Source organism: Haemorhous mexicanus, chromosome 2 (assembly GCF_027477595.1).
Source record: "Haemorhous mexicanus isolate bHaeMex1 chromosome 2, bHaeMex1.pri, whole genome shotgun sequence".
In the NCBI taxonomy this organism is placed as follows: domain Eukaryota; kingdom Metazoa; phylum Chordata; class Aves; order Passeriformes; family Fringillidae; genus Haemorhous; species Haemorhous mexicanus.
In genome coordinates this window covers 59,090,419-59,108,106 of record NC_082342.1, presented here as the reverse complement: position 1 = coordinate 59,108,106, position 17,688 = coordinate 59,090,419, and the positions used below count along the sequence as shown (strand labels likewise).

At 39.2% G+C, this 17,688-nt stretch overlaps 1 protein-coding gene across 8 annotated transcripts in view; it reads right to left on the bottom strand.

The window, feature by feature from the left end:
• Positions 1-15,282, bottom strand: part of RCBTB2 (RCC1 and BTB domain containing protein 2) — a 33,271-nt gene extending 17,989 nt beyond the window's left edge. For all 8 annotated transcript variants that reach the window (XR_009485382.1, XR_009485381.1, XR_009485383.1 and 5 more), the window contains exons 1-7: positions 15,152-15,282; positions 6,988-7,048; positions 4,872-5,030; positions 4,241-4,391; positions 2,548-2,714; positions 1,704-1,862; positions 609-716 (exon numbers count right to left, since the gene is read on the bottom strand). Coding sequence is in view for 3 of the 8 variants with exons in the window: in XM_059839025.1 (XP_059695008.1) it covers positions 609-716; positions 1,704-1,862; positions 2,548-2,714; positions 4,241-4,391; positions 4,872-5,030; positions 6,988-7,026 (783 nt within the window). In the remaining 5 variants the exon portion in view is untranslated. The remainder of the gene's footprint in view (positions 1-608; positions 717-1,703; positions 1,863-2,547; positions 2,715-4,240; positions 4,392-4,871; positions 5,031-6,987; positions 7,049-15,151) is intronic.
• Positions 15,283-17,688: the final 2,406 nt, after the last annotated feature.

Genomic DNA, 17,688 nt, shown 5'->3' with positions numbered 1-17,688 from the left:
TTATTAGTGAAAAGAAGTTATCAGTTTGCTAGTTACACTGTTGGCAGCCCCGCTACTTGGTAAAGTGCAATAACCTTCAAAGGTCAAGACTAACTGTGGAATCATAACAAATGTTAGCCAAATGCAGTGGAGGCAATTTATTCAGACTCCAAACACCAGTAAGTCACTGTGGCTGGAGTGCAGCTCTAAAATGAAATTGTGTTCATGAGACAGACAAAATGGTAAATTGCAGCTTTTTTCCAGAAAAAAACCAGCAGAGGTTAATGAAGAATGTATTATCCTAGAAAGACTCTGTTATCTACTAAAATAACAACAGTATTTTAAAATTAACTTTCACAGGAAAAAAGGAAGAAAACAAAACAAACATTTTTACTGGTCTAGTCCTCTAAGTAAAATCCTGACCTCACTGAAGTCAATGGCAAAATTTCCACCCAACTCCACAGGCTCACAGTTTCTCCCCTGTTGGGAGAGGTCCACTGTAGGACACGTGTTTTATTCTGATGTCACTTTTTAAACAAAGGACTATCTCCTTCAAAGGCAGCATTTGCTGTCTACAGGACTCTTGCAGAGGTTCCTGGAGGGTTTGAGGCGGAGCAGCACAGACGTACCCGCTGCACACGAATGCCCTGCAGGGCTGCGATCCGGCACGGCGTGGGCTGGTTGCCGCTGCTGCCCAGCCCCAGCTGGCCATTCCCATTGTACCCCCAGACATAGACCTTGAAACAGAAACAGGGACTGTTAGCTGTTTGCTACTATTCACTTCTTTTTTTTGTTTGTTTTAGGTAAACACAAACATATTCACAGATATACCTACCTATATAAACATATATATACACACACGTTTTTCTTTAAAATGCTGGTTACGTACTCATCTAGAATTCTTAACTTCCACATTCATGCTCTTTAGGAGTTAGATTATGTAGGACTACAATATTTTAATAGGAAGAACAGAAAATCAGTGACTCATATGTCTGCTTGCCAGCACAGAGTAAATCCAGCACAATACTTCCCTTCTTCAAAGAGCTGATTTCTCATTCCAAAATCTTCTAACAGAAAACACACTAGAACAATTATAAAATGGAAGCTGTGCACAACAGTTTGAGTAGGCAGCTTTATGCCAAACATAAGAAAAAGGGAAAACACTGAGCTCTGATAATTTCAGTGACATTATGTTTTACTGCAGTCAATAGTTACTTAGGTCTAAACTCAAGTGTTTGGAGAAATAGAGCTAGCAAGATGTATACTGCCCAACATCATCAGCTCATATGAACAAAATCTAGAACTTTACAACCTCCTTGTATCTTTGCAAAAAGGATAAAAAAGTATGAGAGAGATTCAAGAGGTACTCTAGTACAAATAAATATATGCAATGTACTTTTGTTTCCTCTTAAGATATGTGAATATGAGCACTGAAAATTAAAATATCATTTAGTGATTATTCTCACATTCACTGATTATTCTCACATACAATACTTCAGATTCTAGTATAGACGGTAATTTATTTGTCTATGGATGCTAAAGACAGCAGTGGTACAATAACAAATGTTGTTACGAGCAGTACAAGCAGCTAGATTCGAGGGAGTTTGGAAAGGTAAACTTCCTTTCTGAGTAATAGCTCATTACTACCAGGTTTGAAATTATATACATGCCAAGTTATTACATGAAGTAAAACTCAGTCCAAATATTCACTTGAAATTTCTTACCTCTCCATTTTCCACCACAGCCATAGAGCACATCTGCCCACAAGCTATATTAACGACTATTTTGTTTTGCAGGCAGCTGGTAACTCTTCGAGGAATTGGTTGATTTGCTGTTGAACCAGATCCAACCTGGCCCGAGTTATTATAACCCCACGTGTACACCTGTTGCAAAGGAATTTTCATCAAAGATGGCTTTATAATATACAGTTCAAAGTACACATTCAAGAGAGGAAAGAGCAGTATGAACAAAAAATTTCATTTTTTATGTGAAAATGGATGTACTGTTTTACAAACATAGGAAGACAAATAGGTTTACAAGTGGACTGTTTCTAACAAATATATGTGAATCTAAGCATTTATATATTCCATTCGTTTATGTTCCTCCACTCGAAGGTGAGGAAACACGATGGCTGCAGTTAATGCTGGAAGAATGCATTGCTACTTTTCCAGAACCCAAACTAGAATATCTAAGTGGCACAAATGGCACCTCAAGGCAAATTCCAGGAAACTTTTTACTTTGTCAGGTAAAATTCCTTACAGTGAATGTGATTTACATTAACATCAGCTTTAATGCCACCAAGCATTTAAAGTAGATCATAGCATAGGAAGGCACTAGCTGCATAATTTGTTATTACAAGTAGAAGTGGCACAAAAGCAGTGCTCTGCACACACTTCAAAACAGCTACACCGTCATAAGTTTCAATTTTTTTGAAACATTTGTGTCACATCAGCACTGTGAGGATTGGAGGAAGCAAGGTCTAATGCTAGAAGTGCAGAGTGTTTTCCTGTTTCTCACATATGCGAGTTCCAGTAAGAGAAAACAGACACTGGTTCCCACTATACTCACCTCTCCATCAGAGGTTAACACCATGGAGTGGTGAGAGCCACAGGCAACCTCAATGACTTTCTTGTTCACCAAGTTAGTAGAGACTTGACAGGGAATGAAGCCATGATTTGTTGTACCATTGCCCAGCTGACTGTAAGCGTTATGACCCCATGTATACACTTCTCCTTCTACGAGAAAAATGTAAAGAGCTGGTTGAAAAATCTCTACTTTTCCAATGACTACACAACGCAAAATTACAAACTAAAAAGTCAAAATCAGTAACAATATGCATACTTAAGCGTATTAATATATATATGACCTTTGGGGCTGCTCAGCCCATGCACGTACTAATGCCACCAGGCTCACATAGTGCTGGCCACAAATCCAAATGGATAGTATCAGCATAATTATAGCAAAGGAAAGCATACTGCTGCAAGAAAAGGGATGGCATAATACAGAAAAGGATGAAATGACAGTCAGAGTCCCCATCTCAATTTCTATATTACTGACAATGCATCAGAATTTCTTGTCTATGCCCTGGCACTGTTTCCCATTTTGAAAAATTCAAAAAATAAGCTTTCATTCCCTTACAATATACATATTCCCTAAGGAAGATTCCCTCAGAACTACAAAGGCAAAATATGCTACACTAAACCAATACTTCTCTATAATAACTGGTTAAATCTAATGCCTTTATCCTATCAAAAGTGAACAACCTTTTCCTCAGTTCACCAACATGTGAATACAAATTTCAGTACACATGTGAAACATACAACAAAGTGGCAATGACAATAATTAACACAAGAATTGTGCAACATACAAGAGCCCTCTAAAAGGTAAGTTTAAAAGGCTGAGCTGAAGAAAAGCTATTAATGCAAATGGAGTTATGAGTAAAAATCATCGAGGATCAGTTCTTGACCTGCTCTTTGGCAGTACTTCATCATCAGGTTAAGGAGTATGAGTGTGTCAGTGGGATCTGCCAGTAACAAAGCTCAGAGGAATACAGATGCATACATAAAAAAAGTGTGCAGAATGGTCTGCCATGAAGAGTGGAGGAAATGATGCCACACAACTGAATGTAAAAAACACATTTACAACATCATTCCCCTCACCTACTTTTAGTCATAATCTAGAATACTGAAAAGCATTTCCTCTCATTAACAGAAACAGGTAAGTGTGAATATCATCAATTAGGCTCTACCAGAACCTCACTAGGAACACAATATTCATAATTTTTCCTCAAGTGTAACGCACTTAATTATGAACATAAAAACCACTACCACAACGTGGATAACAGAGTGTCAGTGAAGGAAGCATGAAGGCTGGAAGGCAACATAATGGGTCTTTAAACCACATCCAAAAGTAGGTACTGGAGGGAAAAGATGCATTTTAGCTGAAGGACAGTGTTGGCACAAGAACACAGGGGCATAATGTAGCCACTAATGCATTTCAAGAGCAATCAGAAGTTTCAAACTTAACTGGGAAGTGAAAGATAAAACCGTTACAAAAGTAGTAACAAGGTCAAAGTAGGGCTTGCAAAACTCTTGAAAATAACAAGCTAGCTGACATGTGATATTTGCCATTTAAAATACTTTTGATTTAACAGCCCAGAATACTCAACTCTCTCTCTTGTGTTACCAGCCCAGACCTTTCACACCTGCTGGATGAATTTAAGCGGACTCTCTGAAGAAGCAATATTCAGATCATACATTACCTTCTGTAGCAAGAACAACATGAGGGCCACTTCCATAACTCAGGCAGGCTATCTTTTTGCCACACAAGGAATCCAACCTCCTTGGTTCTATAGTGCTCTGCATGTCTCCTGTTCCCAAACAGCCACTGCAGTTCATGCCAAGCACAAAAACCTGTTATAAAAGAATCACAGACTCGTAACTTAGGTTGCAATGGAGAGCTTCCTCCAAAGTCCAACTAGTCCACCCCTGTGCTCACCAAAGATCTAAACAGAACAGTTGACTCAAGCTCATGTCCAAGATTCTTGTACATGTCCAAGGAAAACAAATCTCACAACTGCTTCAGGATTTAACCCCTCTTATGGCATTTTTTTCCTAGTACTGAATCAGAAAATGCCATCTTGCAGTTTGTGTCCACTGCCTCTCATCCTGTCACTATGCACTTGCAACAAATACCTAACTCCATCTTCTCTTTGCTCTATGATTGTGGTAAGAAGCCTTTAATTTAAACTGAAAATGTTTCAGTGGCAAACAAAACAGACATTTTTGCACACAACTTTCTCTAGGTGTACTAATTATACTACAGGCCTTCAGAATAACTTGATACATAACTGATTAAACATGTCACATTCCTACACACTCTGGGACAATTACCTCATCATTTTCAGTTGCATACAACACTTCATTACCAGCACTGCCAAATACACAGGCTTGACGAATTAACTTGATCTCTTCTGGGGAGCAGAGAGAAAATATTGGCCATTTCCCAACATCCAGCATCTTCAGGGCTGACAACAGTGTTGCCTCCAGGGCCTGGTATTATAAAAAATGCTATCAAATATCAGCACAGAAAAAACATACGCCTTTGCATAGCAAAATTTTAGATAAACACCACCATCTCCTTTTTCAGCCACAAACTAGTAATTTAATTCTACAATACTTGAAAGGAAGACATTAAATAAATATATAAAATATATCAAGATCTAGAAATAAAGGATCAACATTAATGGAGAAAAGTACCCTGTAGGAGGTTAAATGGTGAGGTCATATATTTGCTATATTCATGCAACATAAGTGCTGTCTTACAGAATTCAATATACATTGAATTCTGTAAGACAGCATTCCAATACAAAGTGTAAAGTGTTAAAAGTTGAAATCTGTCTATTTTCCCTTGGTGCTAAAATTGCTGTTAAAAAAAGAAACCATAAAAGAAGTCTGCCCAATAATACACTTATATTTGAGAAATATGCATATTTGTTTTCATGTATTTTTTCAACCTCCAAATTGCACAAAGATGTGAATAAATTCTAGTTTGGAGTCTGAAGCATGTTATATTCGCCATAAGAATATTGCTTTTTCAATTAATATCACTGACTATGAAAAAATATACACAGGAGTTTACATAACATTAGAAAATCAAAACCAACACCCTAAATTAATCCTAAATTAAATTATTTTGTAAAATACCAGCTAATCACACATTTTTTTTATTATTTACTTCAGAGGAGGGGAAAGGACATTTGGCCATCTTCACAGGAAAAAAAGTTGTGGTTTTGATCAAACCAGTTCTTTCCTTATCTCCTTGCAGCAAATAACTGACCAACTTCAGCCAAATTTGCAAGTGAAAGGGAAGTAAGATTCTGCTGACACAATCAGTTTGGCAGCAGGCAGCTGGACAAACAGACATTATGTTATGAAATAAGTCAGTGAGCAAGTAGGTCCAAGCTAATCCTAGCAGATGCTGTTCCCTCTGACACGTAACAGAGTTATCAGGGATAAAGGACCAGAATCCATATGGAATCAGTCTTCATTCATCTGCCGCTTATAATTTCTTTTATGTCAAGAGATTACCATTTATTCTACAGAGAATTTTAGGCTCTCTTAAAATATGATAATAAATACTGAAAGCATCACAGACTATTCTTCCAACTGCACCAACAAAACTGCATCCCACTTTTGCTCAAGACTGAAGAAGGCTGAAATTCAAAAGACAGTCAGGGTGTCATTCAATTTTACAGATTCCTTTACTGGAATAACAGATTGTTTTCTTTATAATGTGGGCTCTAAATTCCAAGTGCTCAGTGGGTCAAAACCCATTCATTTTATATAAAAAAGTTGGTTTTTTCTGTAACATTGTTCTACAAAGCACTCATGTGGTACCCTCATAATTAACAGGTTAAAAAAACCCCCCAAACTGTAGCATTTCTTAACACTAAAATAATACACTGAAAGAAAAAACTCCCCAACTACTCATATAAAAAGCACCCAAGGAAATACTTATGATACTGATTTAAAAAAAAAAAAAAAAACCAAAAAAAACCCCAAAACTTTATTAGACAAAAAATATCCAGAATCTAAATCCTGTCTCTGGAATTATTAGTTACACTCAGTAAGAGATATTCTTCTACTTTTCAAGACTTTCTCCCCTCACACAGTTCCACATTATATTTTGTTTCAAAAATATGAAAACCAGCTTCAACTCTTAGCCTAGCAATATTTATATCCTGTAAGTGATCAGTTCCCTCATTATATTGCACAAAGTCATGAAAGGCAGACTTAGACACGAATCTCAGACGTTACATGAACATATTGTTCTTCTAATATTTTGTGGAAGACTTAAGCAAGATTTCTTCAGCTAGTATCATTTCTTCTAACCATAGCTTTTGTTTTCTGTCTACTTTGAAAAGTACTTGCATATATTAAGCTACTGCTAAATGGAACCTTTTGAACAGAACAGTACAGAATTCCCAATAGAAATCGACTCTCTGACCTTGGCACTGACTCCTTGAGGAGGAGGTTCATCCTCCATATGGATTTGTACTTGTGTCCCCCTGCAGAGAGAGAGAGCTGTGGTTAAAATCATCATATCATATTGCTGAAACAATGCTTTCTGAAACCATGCACACTTAATATTAAGCCAGAACTATCTTCTTCTGTGGGGTGAGAAAACAAGATATGCAGAGCTCTCAGTTTTTCTTTTACATACAACTATATAATGATCAGTTAGGCAGACTCTGCTCTTCTGTAGTCTTACCTAAAATATTAATTCTTGGACAAAACATCTTTTTAAAACAAATAGGAAAATTAATCAGATTGTGATTGGAAAGAAAGATGTTTTATGAGCACCATACTCCAATGTCTTTTCACTGCAGTAAAAATAAATTGAGAACCTTCCTGACATAATGCTTTAAGACATTTCTTTCAGCAAAGAAAAAGCATACTGCTCAGAGAATTCAATTTCTGGATTAAGCCTTCAAAATTACTTATTCCAGTTCCATTCTGAAACCAATGCTAGAAAAACATTTGTGTCTTTTCAGGTTTCCTGAGAGCTGCTAAAAAACTCATTCTGCTTCAGAAAATATTGTCAGCCCCGTAAATTACCTGTATCATTTCTATGACGCACATTATCAATAGAAAGAGATCTTCAGACCAGATGTTTCTTCACAAATATGCACAACTCTACTATCCTAAAATTATTTCCTAACATAAAGCCATGTAACTCTGTTTTCAGTAAAACTACAAAAATGAGAAACAGCTCTGAAGCCGTACAAGCCTCTTTCACTGAAGAGTGATGAAAATTGTACACATAATTTTCTTTGAGGTACATTGGTTCAGACATAGCTAAAATCTGTTTATTTCTCCTATAAAATCACATGTCTCTAAAATTCTGACTACAGGCAGAATAACATCCAATAAACAAGTCACCATTTTACTGAATTAATTTTCAGACTAATACCACATTAAAACAAGTATCAAATGTAACTGCATAAAACTACCTTACTACTAAATACATCTCTTATGTAAGACTTCATGCCGTAAGACCTAATCCAATTACACAAAATACACAAAATTAGATGACTTAAGTATGCTAAATGTTAATGATTCAACATGCAATCTACTGATTAAACAAACAAAAATTATTTTCTTGAAACAAATAAAAACCTGAACAACTCTGCAGCTTGACCATACTGAATACGTACAACTGTTAAGTTTAAGCTTTGACAAAACCCACAAATCTACACACACACAGAGTGTATTTTATACACCTACTTTGAGACATTGCATGAAGAATTCAGCTCATGTGTGAAAGTTCACAATGACTTTGAACTTAAGGCTCAAACACACAACCAAACTGAAACAACTGGAAGCCAAGTTCTATTCCCCTTCAACTAGAACAGACTAAAGGGCTGACTCAGTCACCTACACATCAGCACCTACTGGTATTTGAGATGACCTTGGCGATCCCTGACACCAAACAGCGCTGGCAGATATGATACAGGACCCACGGGATATCCACACATCCATGCCAAGCTGGAGCAGCAGCCAAGAACTAAATGGTACCAGACAGTTCTGCCTGTGCAGCTGAGCAGAGCCTTGAATAAGCACACACAGCTTTACACCTTCATGGAAATGGGGGGACTTGCTGAGCTCTTGCAGTTAAGCAATTGCTCATTTTCTCCACAATACTTGTTCAAACAACAAGAATGCAACAGTTGATTTTGTGGACATTGCCTCTACTCAAAGTAGAAACAACTCCCCTAATCAAGGCCTTTGCCTGTACTACTGAACTGTTCTGAAACATTCAACTTCAAGTATGCCAGTGGGGCTACTGTGAAACTGATTATCAAGGCTACCCAACATTTTGCAGCACCAATTTCCAGCACTCCCTAGCAATGCTGACGTTACCCAGTTTTCGACCATCTTTAGCCTACACTCAGATCCCAAGGGAATAATTACTAACTGAATTTTCTAGCTCAAATAAATGTAGAATTCCGTATTTCCTTCCTCAAGCCTTTTGATACCCATGATTCTTCAGGTTCCAATATTTCACTTCAATAACCATCTCAGGTAATTAATAAAAAGTGCTCCACTTCATTACTTTTCAGACTCCCAAGAGTTTTGCTTTGACTTTTCTATAACAAAGATCAGTTACATGCTCTCCCAACTCAAAAGTTAGAACATGTTTTATCTTATATATGAGAAAATTACCACGAAACTCCACTTTCAGTTTGCTCTGCAAACACAGATACCTTATTTCTGAGCAACCCCACAGGAGTTCACAGGGTGACTCAAATTATGCCAGTTTATTCTTCTATTCAAATTCACGTCTTCTAATAAAAGTACATACTGAGCACCACATATCTCCATCTGCAAAGCTGTTCTTTCTAAAACCCTGTAATTGATTTAGGAGTATATATCCACCTGGGGATCCCAAAAATAAGGACAGAAAAAAAAATTAAGCCTGTTTAACAACCATTCTTATCCATATACTTAAAAAAATTAGCAATGATTCATATTTGCCTACTCACACGAATTTTCCTCCAGAAAAGTAACCATTGTGAAGACAAGCAAAGAAAAAACAGTATTTTATCATAAATGAAAAGGCAAAAACCTGTATATTTGAGTAAATCAGGTACAGGAGAAAAACATATCCTAGCTATTTCAGACAAGTTACTGAGATGGTTTGTCTACTAAATCTTATAATATGTGCATGACTGCTAAAACCCATTACTTTAAAATAGCTAGATACTACATTTAAAAAGAATGCAATACTTATTTTAGAAAGTAAAAAGGTAAGCCAGAAATATTTCTCATGCCTGAAAACTTTTTATAATTTTCACTATCTGTATTTCCCAAAAAACATTCTGAAGTGCAAATCTAAAGGAAAAAACATCATTATTGTAAACATCCATTTCTTGAGGATGTGCACAGCCTTTTGATGCAAAAATATTTATATTAAACTTCCACAAATCTCTTATCTGGAATCCAAGTACAATTAAGAATCTGGACAGCACACTCTGGCAGTCTGAGTTTAGGTCTTGGAAACTGGAAACTGACTATCATTTTGGTCCAGCCACGATAGGTCTTTGGGTAAGACACACATGCTTCTGCAGTACACATAAGAGTTAAAGAACATAAATACTAAATCTGGTAGCCAAGCTTCATTAACAGTCCCAGACCATTTAACCCTAAATATTTAAACAGGTTCACTCATCTGAATGTAAACATTCTTGTAGATTCTCTCTCTAGGAACTTGGCAAGCAAACAAAAATTTTTAGAACTCCACTTAGTATTTCCTCCCACTTAACTTGAGCATTTATGAACCTCATCTGCTGATTCAAAGTCTGTCTGCAGCTTCTTCCCCAAGGACTCTAACCACAGGCTTAGGAGAGATTACAAAGCAAAAGTCACAAAGAAAAGGGACTTGATAAGACTTTCAGAAAAGGAACCTAACCTTCTCTGATATTCCTGATTTCTCAGCAGTTTTCTACAAGAGTAGTCATTACATGCTACTTGTCCAAGCAATTTTGCAGGAGAGATCAGATCACCAATACTGCCAACATGCACTCCTTGAACAGGTCACATTCCTATCTAGGAAGACTATTTCCAAAATTATCTTCTTCTCCATGTACAGTAAAATGCCAGTACTGCACCTACTGCTGACAATAAATTGACAGAACTCAGCTTATCATTCATTCCTCCATTGATGTGGCATTTTCCATTACCAAGAAATTGCAGAGCTTGACAAACAGTGAGTGATTGTTTGGAAAACTTCAATCTCCAACTAAAGTATAATTTTCTCTCCTTCCTTTCTTGCTCCATGACACCAGACCGTGAATTCTTTGCTCCTGATGCAATTTCCACTGTGTGCCTACTCATTACACAAGCAAATCAACGCACAGTTTAGAGGCTAGATCCAAGAAACTCTTTATTGGCTCCATCTCCAGAAGCAAAACTTCAGCCAAGCATCTTGTCAGACACCACCTGTCTTATGGCATGACATTCAGCTCCACCTGCTGTCTCCAGGGACAGACACCCAGCATGACCCCAGGGAAGTTTCCAGAGGTTCACATGCAAAATCCATATGCTAAGTGATGGTAAAACAAGTGCTCATATTAAGTCTCTTCATTTTTCTCACTCCTATTCCAGTTACTTTTTCCCTTTTAGAAAAGTCTGTCACCATTGTTGATGCAGAATGGTGGATTGTTGACCAGCCAGCAATACGAGTGGAAGCAACTGGAAAAAATCATCATCATCCACCAGAAAGAAAATATTTAAAGCAGAAATTGAAAAAAATAATCCCAAATTCTTTTCTCATTCTACAAACCCTAGAGTCAATCTGGAAAAAATAACACCACACCTTTGGCTAGCTATCTACTTGACTTTAAAAAATGAAGCTTTGAAGAAAGAAGCTGGCAACTACTAAGAAAGAGAAGCTATATAACAAACAAAAGACAGAAATACAAAGACAAGAAAACAGTAGTGTTTATTCAAAATTAAGCCTCCAGTAGACTTACTGAAATGTCAAAGTCAGCAGCTAAAGGAGCCTGATAAGAAAATGTCAATCAAAACACATTTTCACTTAGAAGTATTTACACTTCCTTCTACATATACAAAAATACCTTTTGAAGGCAAACAAGTGTTTCAGATCATGGAAACAATGCAAGAACTACTTTAAGTGCTGAAAAGTATTATAGGAAGATGCTGGAGTCACTTTCACATAATTACTGGTTTACTTCTCCAGTAAAAGGAAAAAAAAACATAATGAGCGTTATCTCTAGACCTTGAGATGTGTTAAAATAATTAAACATTTTGGGAATCCCAGTCTCTTGGGAACAAGATGCCATTTCTGCATCAAAATCTAACCTCTTGTAATCTAATGTAACCTAAATCTAACCTGAGGTGCTAAGGAAAAACATCTGTTGACAATTTTGATATGGCTAATCCAGGATTTTCAAAAAAATTAACTTGAAAAGTTCCTTCTCTTTGCTGAATTTTTACCCAAACTCTAAATACACTTCAGTTCCTGTAATCCATACAGAAACATAAACATAATAAAATACAACTGATGCAATTGTTGGCTCTTGCCTACTTTATATTCTACATATAACTTCATTTACTATCCAACCGATTTAGTAGAATTGATAACTTATCTTCATTTTGACCTTCCAACATGAGAGGTCAAGGAACCAGCTTTAGGAAAACAAAATTAATCCTAAGAGTCAACTTAAGGAAAAAAACACCTTCTTAAAAATATTGACCATGCAACAGAAGAAAACCACTCAGATTAGTGCAGTAAATATGCAAAACAAATGCCTTTTTTTTTTTAAATAAGGTTAAGTAATTGCAGTAGAGAAAATATTAAAGCTTTAAGATCTTAAGAAGCACCAACAGGTCAGCTGTTCAGGATAAACCATGTACCAGCTTCAGATGTCAGGTGGCATTGTACCCGCACATGGGAGCCTGACAAAGCCAGAATTTACCTAGGTAAATCCATCAAACAGGTATTATATACCTAGAGCTAAGAATGTTATTAATTTTGTTGATACTCAATGCTGTCTGCCTAAGAAGATACTGTATACTACAGGAGAGAGAAAAAATAGTAAATAGAATGTGCATGAGAAAGAAAAGTTACCCCACTTCCTCTACCAATAAATGATACTGTTAAATACCCAAATGTACTGTTCCAGTCTTCTGATACTGGAACTACTGGACAATAAGTGGCAAGAGCATAACAAACAGAGGTTTCTCAACCCTTAAAAACTAATTAGAGACAAAATATTATTCTTTCAAGGCAAAAGCTGGAGTATCTAACATTAAGTATATCCACTGCAGTAGCCTCCTCCAAACTGCAACAGATGATATGCATCATCATGCCAAGGCCATTTTACCTCAAATTTATCACTCAGTGGTCTTACTTCTATTATTGTTTTCACTTACATGATTAAAGAAACTTAAAAAAACAATTGTCTGTAACTAACCCAGAATTACTTTTGCTCTTCTTTTGCAATTCTTTCTGTCGAACTGGCACTTTACCTCTTCATTTTCATTTTGCTTGACTATCCTTTTTCTAGTCTTTATTTCTAAAATCCTTTTTGATGGTTAGAAGTTGTTTTCAACAGACCTTTTTAAAAATTTTTTGGACTTAAATTCCAGATGGATTCTACCTTTAACATAAAACAGCTTTCTACCTTCTTTACTTTCTAGGGCCCTCAGGACTCCTGTAAAAACAACATCACTAATTAATCCTCTAGATTTTTCCAAGTTTCTAAAACAAAGAATTTCAAACCTGTTTAGTGACCTATTTTATTTCTATTTATTTAATCTAATTAGAAATGTGATCCAAGATCACAAGTCGACTACCAAACCACCTTTTCCCAGAATTTTCACACTGCTTACCTGAGAGCAAGTCTAAGGCAATTCAGTGCTTATTGGGCAAGCTTACAGCAGCTGTATATAAGAACATCTGGATCACTGTGTGTCTAAATGATGCCATCATCTGCATCTCTTGGCTGTTCAGCCTGGAGCAGAGGAGAAGAAGAAGTCTCCAGGGAGACCTCACTGTGGCCTTTCAGTACTTAAAGGGGGCTTATAAAAAGGAGGGAGAGTAACTTTGTACACAGGCAGATAGTGATTGAACAACGGGGAATGGATTTAAACTACAAGAGGACAGAATCAGATCAGATCCTAGGAAGAAATTCTTAACTCAGACAGTGGTGAGGGCACAAACAGTTTTCTGAGGAAAGTTGTGGATGCCTCATCCCTGGCAGTGCTCAAGGCCACTGGATGGGGCCAGGGGCAACCTGGTCTAGTGAATGGTATTCCTGCCTATGGCAGGAAGGTTAGAACCAGATGATATTTAAGGTCCCTTCCAACAAAAACCATTCTGTAATTTTACAGTCTAAGAAAGAAATCCATCTGTGACACAATTCCTGACAGTATCTCTCAGTAAGCAATATTCTTATACAAATCCAACTCCTGTGGTCAATAGCAGACACCATCAAAAGCTGTTATAATTTTCTTATCTCAAAGCAATGCTACACTTGACTGTTTTTCTTTATCCACAGTCTCTTTACAGTCCATCACATCATTCACATCCTACATAATTCTGTCACATTTATTTCCTATATCTGGACGGTATTATCTCTTCTATCAACACTGAGCAGGATGATTACTTCTAAATGTTTCCTTTACCCCATGTTTGCTTTCACATCCTCCAACATGGGATCATAGAATGATTTGGCTTGGAAGGGACCACACACATAATTTTGTTCCAACCCTTGCCATGGGCAGGGACACATTCCGCTGGACCAGGTTGCTCAGAGCCCCATCCAAATTGGCCCTGAACACCTCCAGGGATGGGACATCCACAGCTCTCTGAGCAACCTGTTCCAATACCTCACCAACCACAGTGAAAATTTTTTCCTAACATCTAATTTAAATATACTCCTTTTCAATTTGAACCTGTTCTCCTTGTCCTCTCACTACATTCTCTTATAAATAGTCTTGCCCCATCTTTCCTGTAGGTTCCCTTAATGTACTGGAAAGCACATCGGTTCACCAGCCCAAACAGTTTCTGATGGCGCATAAGCATCAAGCATCACTCCCTACAGACGTCACCCCATTCGCAACCTGAGTAAAACCTCTTTGCTGACTGTGCCCAAGGAAACGCCAAGAAATCCTCCCGTCTCCCACACCATAAACAAACGGTGACTGGTTCCCAAAGTATCCCTTCTTTTCCTTAAAGCCATAACCGGGCCGCCAAGCTCGGCTCGCCTGTAGTGCCGCCGCCACCACCACCACCACCACACCTCTGCGCACCTGCGGGCAGCGCGCACCGGCACCACACACACGGGACTCCTGACCGAAGCGAACACACGCAGACAGACTCACAGACACACATACACACACTCAGACAGACACACCGCCGTCCCCGTTATCGGCCATTTACAGACCGGGTGCCTGAGAAACGAGGCCCCGCGGAGCGCAGCCCCAGCCCGGCCCAGCACACGCAGCACGGCCGGGCGGCCGCGCCCTGCCCCGGCCCCACTCCCGGCCCCACCGCCGGCCGCCCAGGGAGGGAAGCACAGGGAAGGGGGGGAGCCATGCCCCTTCCCTCCCTCCCCTTCCCACCCCCGTGCTCCGCAGCTTACCTTCCTTCTCCGAGGCGGCGGCGGCGGCTCCTCCCCCCGCCCCGGCGAGCCAAGGGAAGATGCTGCCGCGCTCAGGCGCCTCCTCACCGCCGAGCCCGCAGGCAGAGGGGAAGGGGAGGGAAGCGGCTGGCACCTCCCAGGATCCACCCACTGCAGCAGGAGCCTGGGGAGCGCCGGCCGCTGTCCTCGGAGCCCGCGGGGTAGGGCCCTGCGGCTGAGGGGCCGTGCTGGCTGCCGCGGATGGCTGCGGGAGAGGCTGGAGCTCTTCCAGGGCCTGGCCCGGGGATGACATGGCTGCTTTGGGAAGAGCCATGCCCAGAGCGAGCTCGGCGTCGCGGGAGACACCACCCCTTCCCGCCTCCGAATCACAGAATCAATGAGCTTGGGAAAGACCTCTGAGGTCCTGAGCCCAAGCTGTGACCCGGCACCAGGGTGACAGCAGACCGGGGCACTGAGTGCCACACCCAGGCTTTCCTTAAACACCTCCAGGACGGTGGTTCCAGCAGGTTCCCGGGCATCCCGCTCCAGGCTGTTGCCTGGGCCAAAATCTGCGTGTCAACCACGCACTGGGAGACACATGGTCAAAGGGGAATGTCAGATATTGCTATGCTGTTCCAACCTGCAACCGTTTAATTTTTTTTCCTAAAGGAAGTGAGGAGATATTAAGTATTCTGTATCTCCTCCTATGGCTTATGTTTAACGTTTGGCACCCCCCAAAGAGGATACACTTGATAAGTTTTCCTAAAAGCAGAACCTGGCTGTTATGCCTGGTTGTGTCTCTTACCTTGAGTGTGACAATTTTGCTGTGGGAAATACTCAGAGACCCTTGCTGCCATACCCCGTCCTTAGTGTTACCAAAGGAGCAGAGGTTCCATACGTGTATGTTCTCTATACTTGCTCTGTTGCATGGCAGTCTCAGTCTGTGGGCTACACGTGCCTTTCATCCCATTCTTCACCTATATCATACTTGGAGTGCCTGCAGTGCTGTGCCAGCTACCAAGTGCTCTTCCCTGATGTGCTGCCCAGTGCATGGATCAAACAATCACAGAATGGTTTAGGCTGGAAGCTGAAGCTATTAATATTCAGATTGGCAGTAAAGCAAAGAGTAATTGTCCCCGAAAACAATTGTGTGTATTGATTCTACAGTGCATATTTTAAAACAATATTGGGTATTTTTCTAGGAGTTATGCTCGATGTGACTCACTCTAGTGCTGTGTACTGCATTAGGCTGAAGGTCGCACTTAGAAGCAGTGGAACAGGTGGTGTGTTTGATCCTCTGAAACAAAATGCAGTTTGATATGGTGGTGTCCCTAATTCTACAAGAAATAGATGTAGATCTACAAGCAGGCAGATTGCATTCTGAAAAGTATAGCTAAAGGATTGAGTTCAGTGAACAACAGCTGAATGCCAGAGGATGTAGAAGTGAAAAAGGCTATTTTCCTTCATGAATGTGCCAAGACAGGAATCAACAGTAATTGAAAGGTAATTTGCATTCAGTAATTAGTATTTTAGGCCAGTTATCAGGATGCTGCATATAATGCTACTATACATTTGGGTAGGGACATTGAAAGTGGGATAGGCTGCATGAAGATGATCAATGGTTTGAAAATAAGACATAGCTAAAGGGATTATTTGTTTAGCTTATTGGAAAGAGTTTAAAGGTAATTGCCGTTTATAGCTTCCTTACAATGAGAAAATATTAGGTACTGAGTGGCATTTTAATTTAATGGAAAAGAAAAAACCATAATAAAAAGCAGTGGAGATGTATTAAAGCCTCAGGAGTTCAAATGAGAAATGGTGCACAAATTTCTGACAGGGAAAGTGGAAAGTGGCCTCCATTATATATGCCTTCAAGTAAAACCCTGATGCAGTTATTTCTGCCTTTCCTTACATGCCATTTGTTGAACTCCTGTCTCATTTTCTTCCTTTCATTTGAACTATCCCTGGGTTGTTTTCCTTCTTTCCTAAATGTAATGCCAAATTTAGAACTCAGCAGCAATGAATGAAAGGGAATTGGAATGGAAAGGAATGCTCATTGCAGGGGGGTTAGTCTAGATGACCTTTAAAGGTCCCTTCCAACCCAAAACTATTCTATGATTGTATGATTCTAATATGTGCCTGTCTCATCTTACAGGCAGCTTGCAGATCCTTCCAATATTTCAATTAATGACGAGGATGATGCTCATTCCATTTCCGTTTGACATGAAGCCAGGAAGGACTGATGGTGCACTGCAAGGCAGTCCAATTTTAGCTTGTACAGTAGCATCACATCAAAACAGGTAAACCTCATACTGGGATGTCCAAAAATAGTATCTTAGGGCAGAAAAGAAACATTGCCAGGTTGTGAAAAAATGCTACTGCAATGAGCAAGGAGAATTTTGGATCACTGCATCACGATCAGGAAAAATATTGAAGCAAAGGAGATTTAGCTTTGGCAATAGGGAAAACTACTCTCACAGTGATAATAAGGAAGTTGGGAATTGATTGCCCAGTGAAGTTGTAGTTTCCATGAGACTACATGGAGAGACTGTAGATCA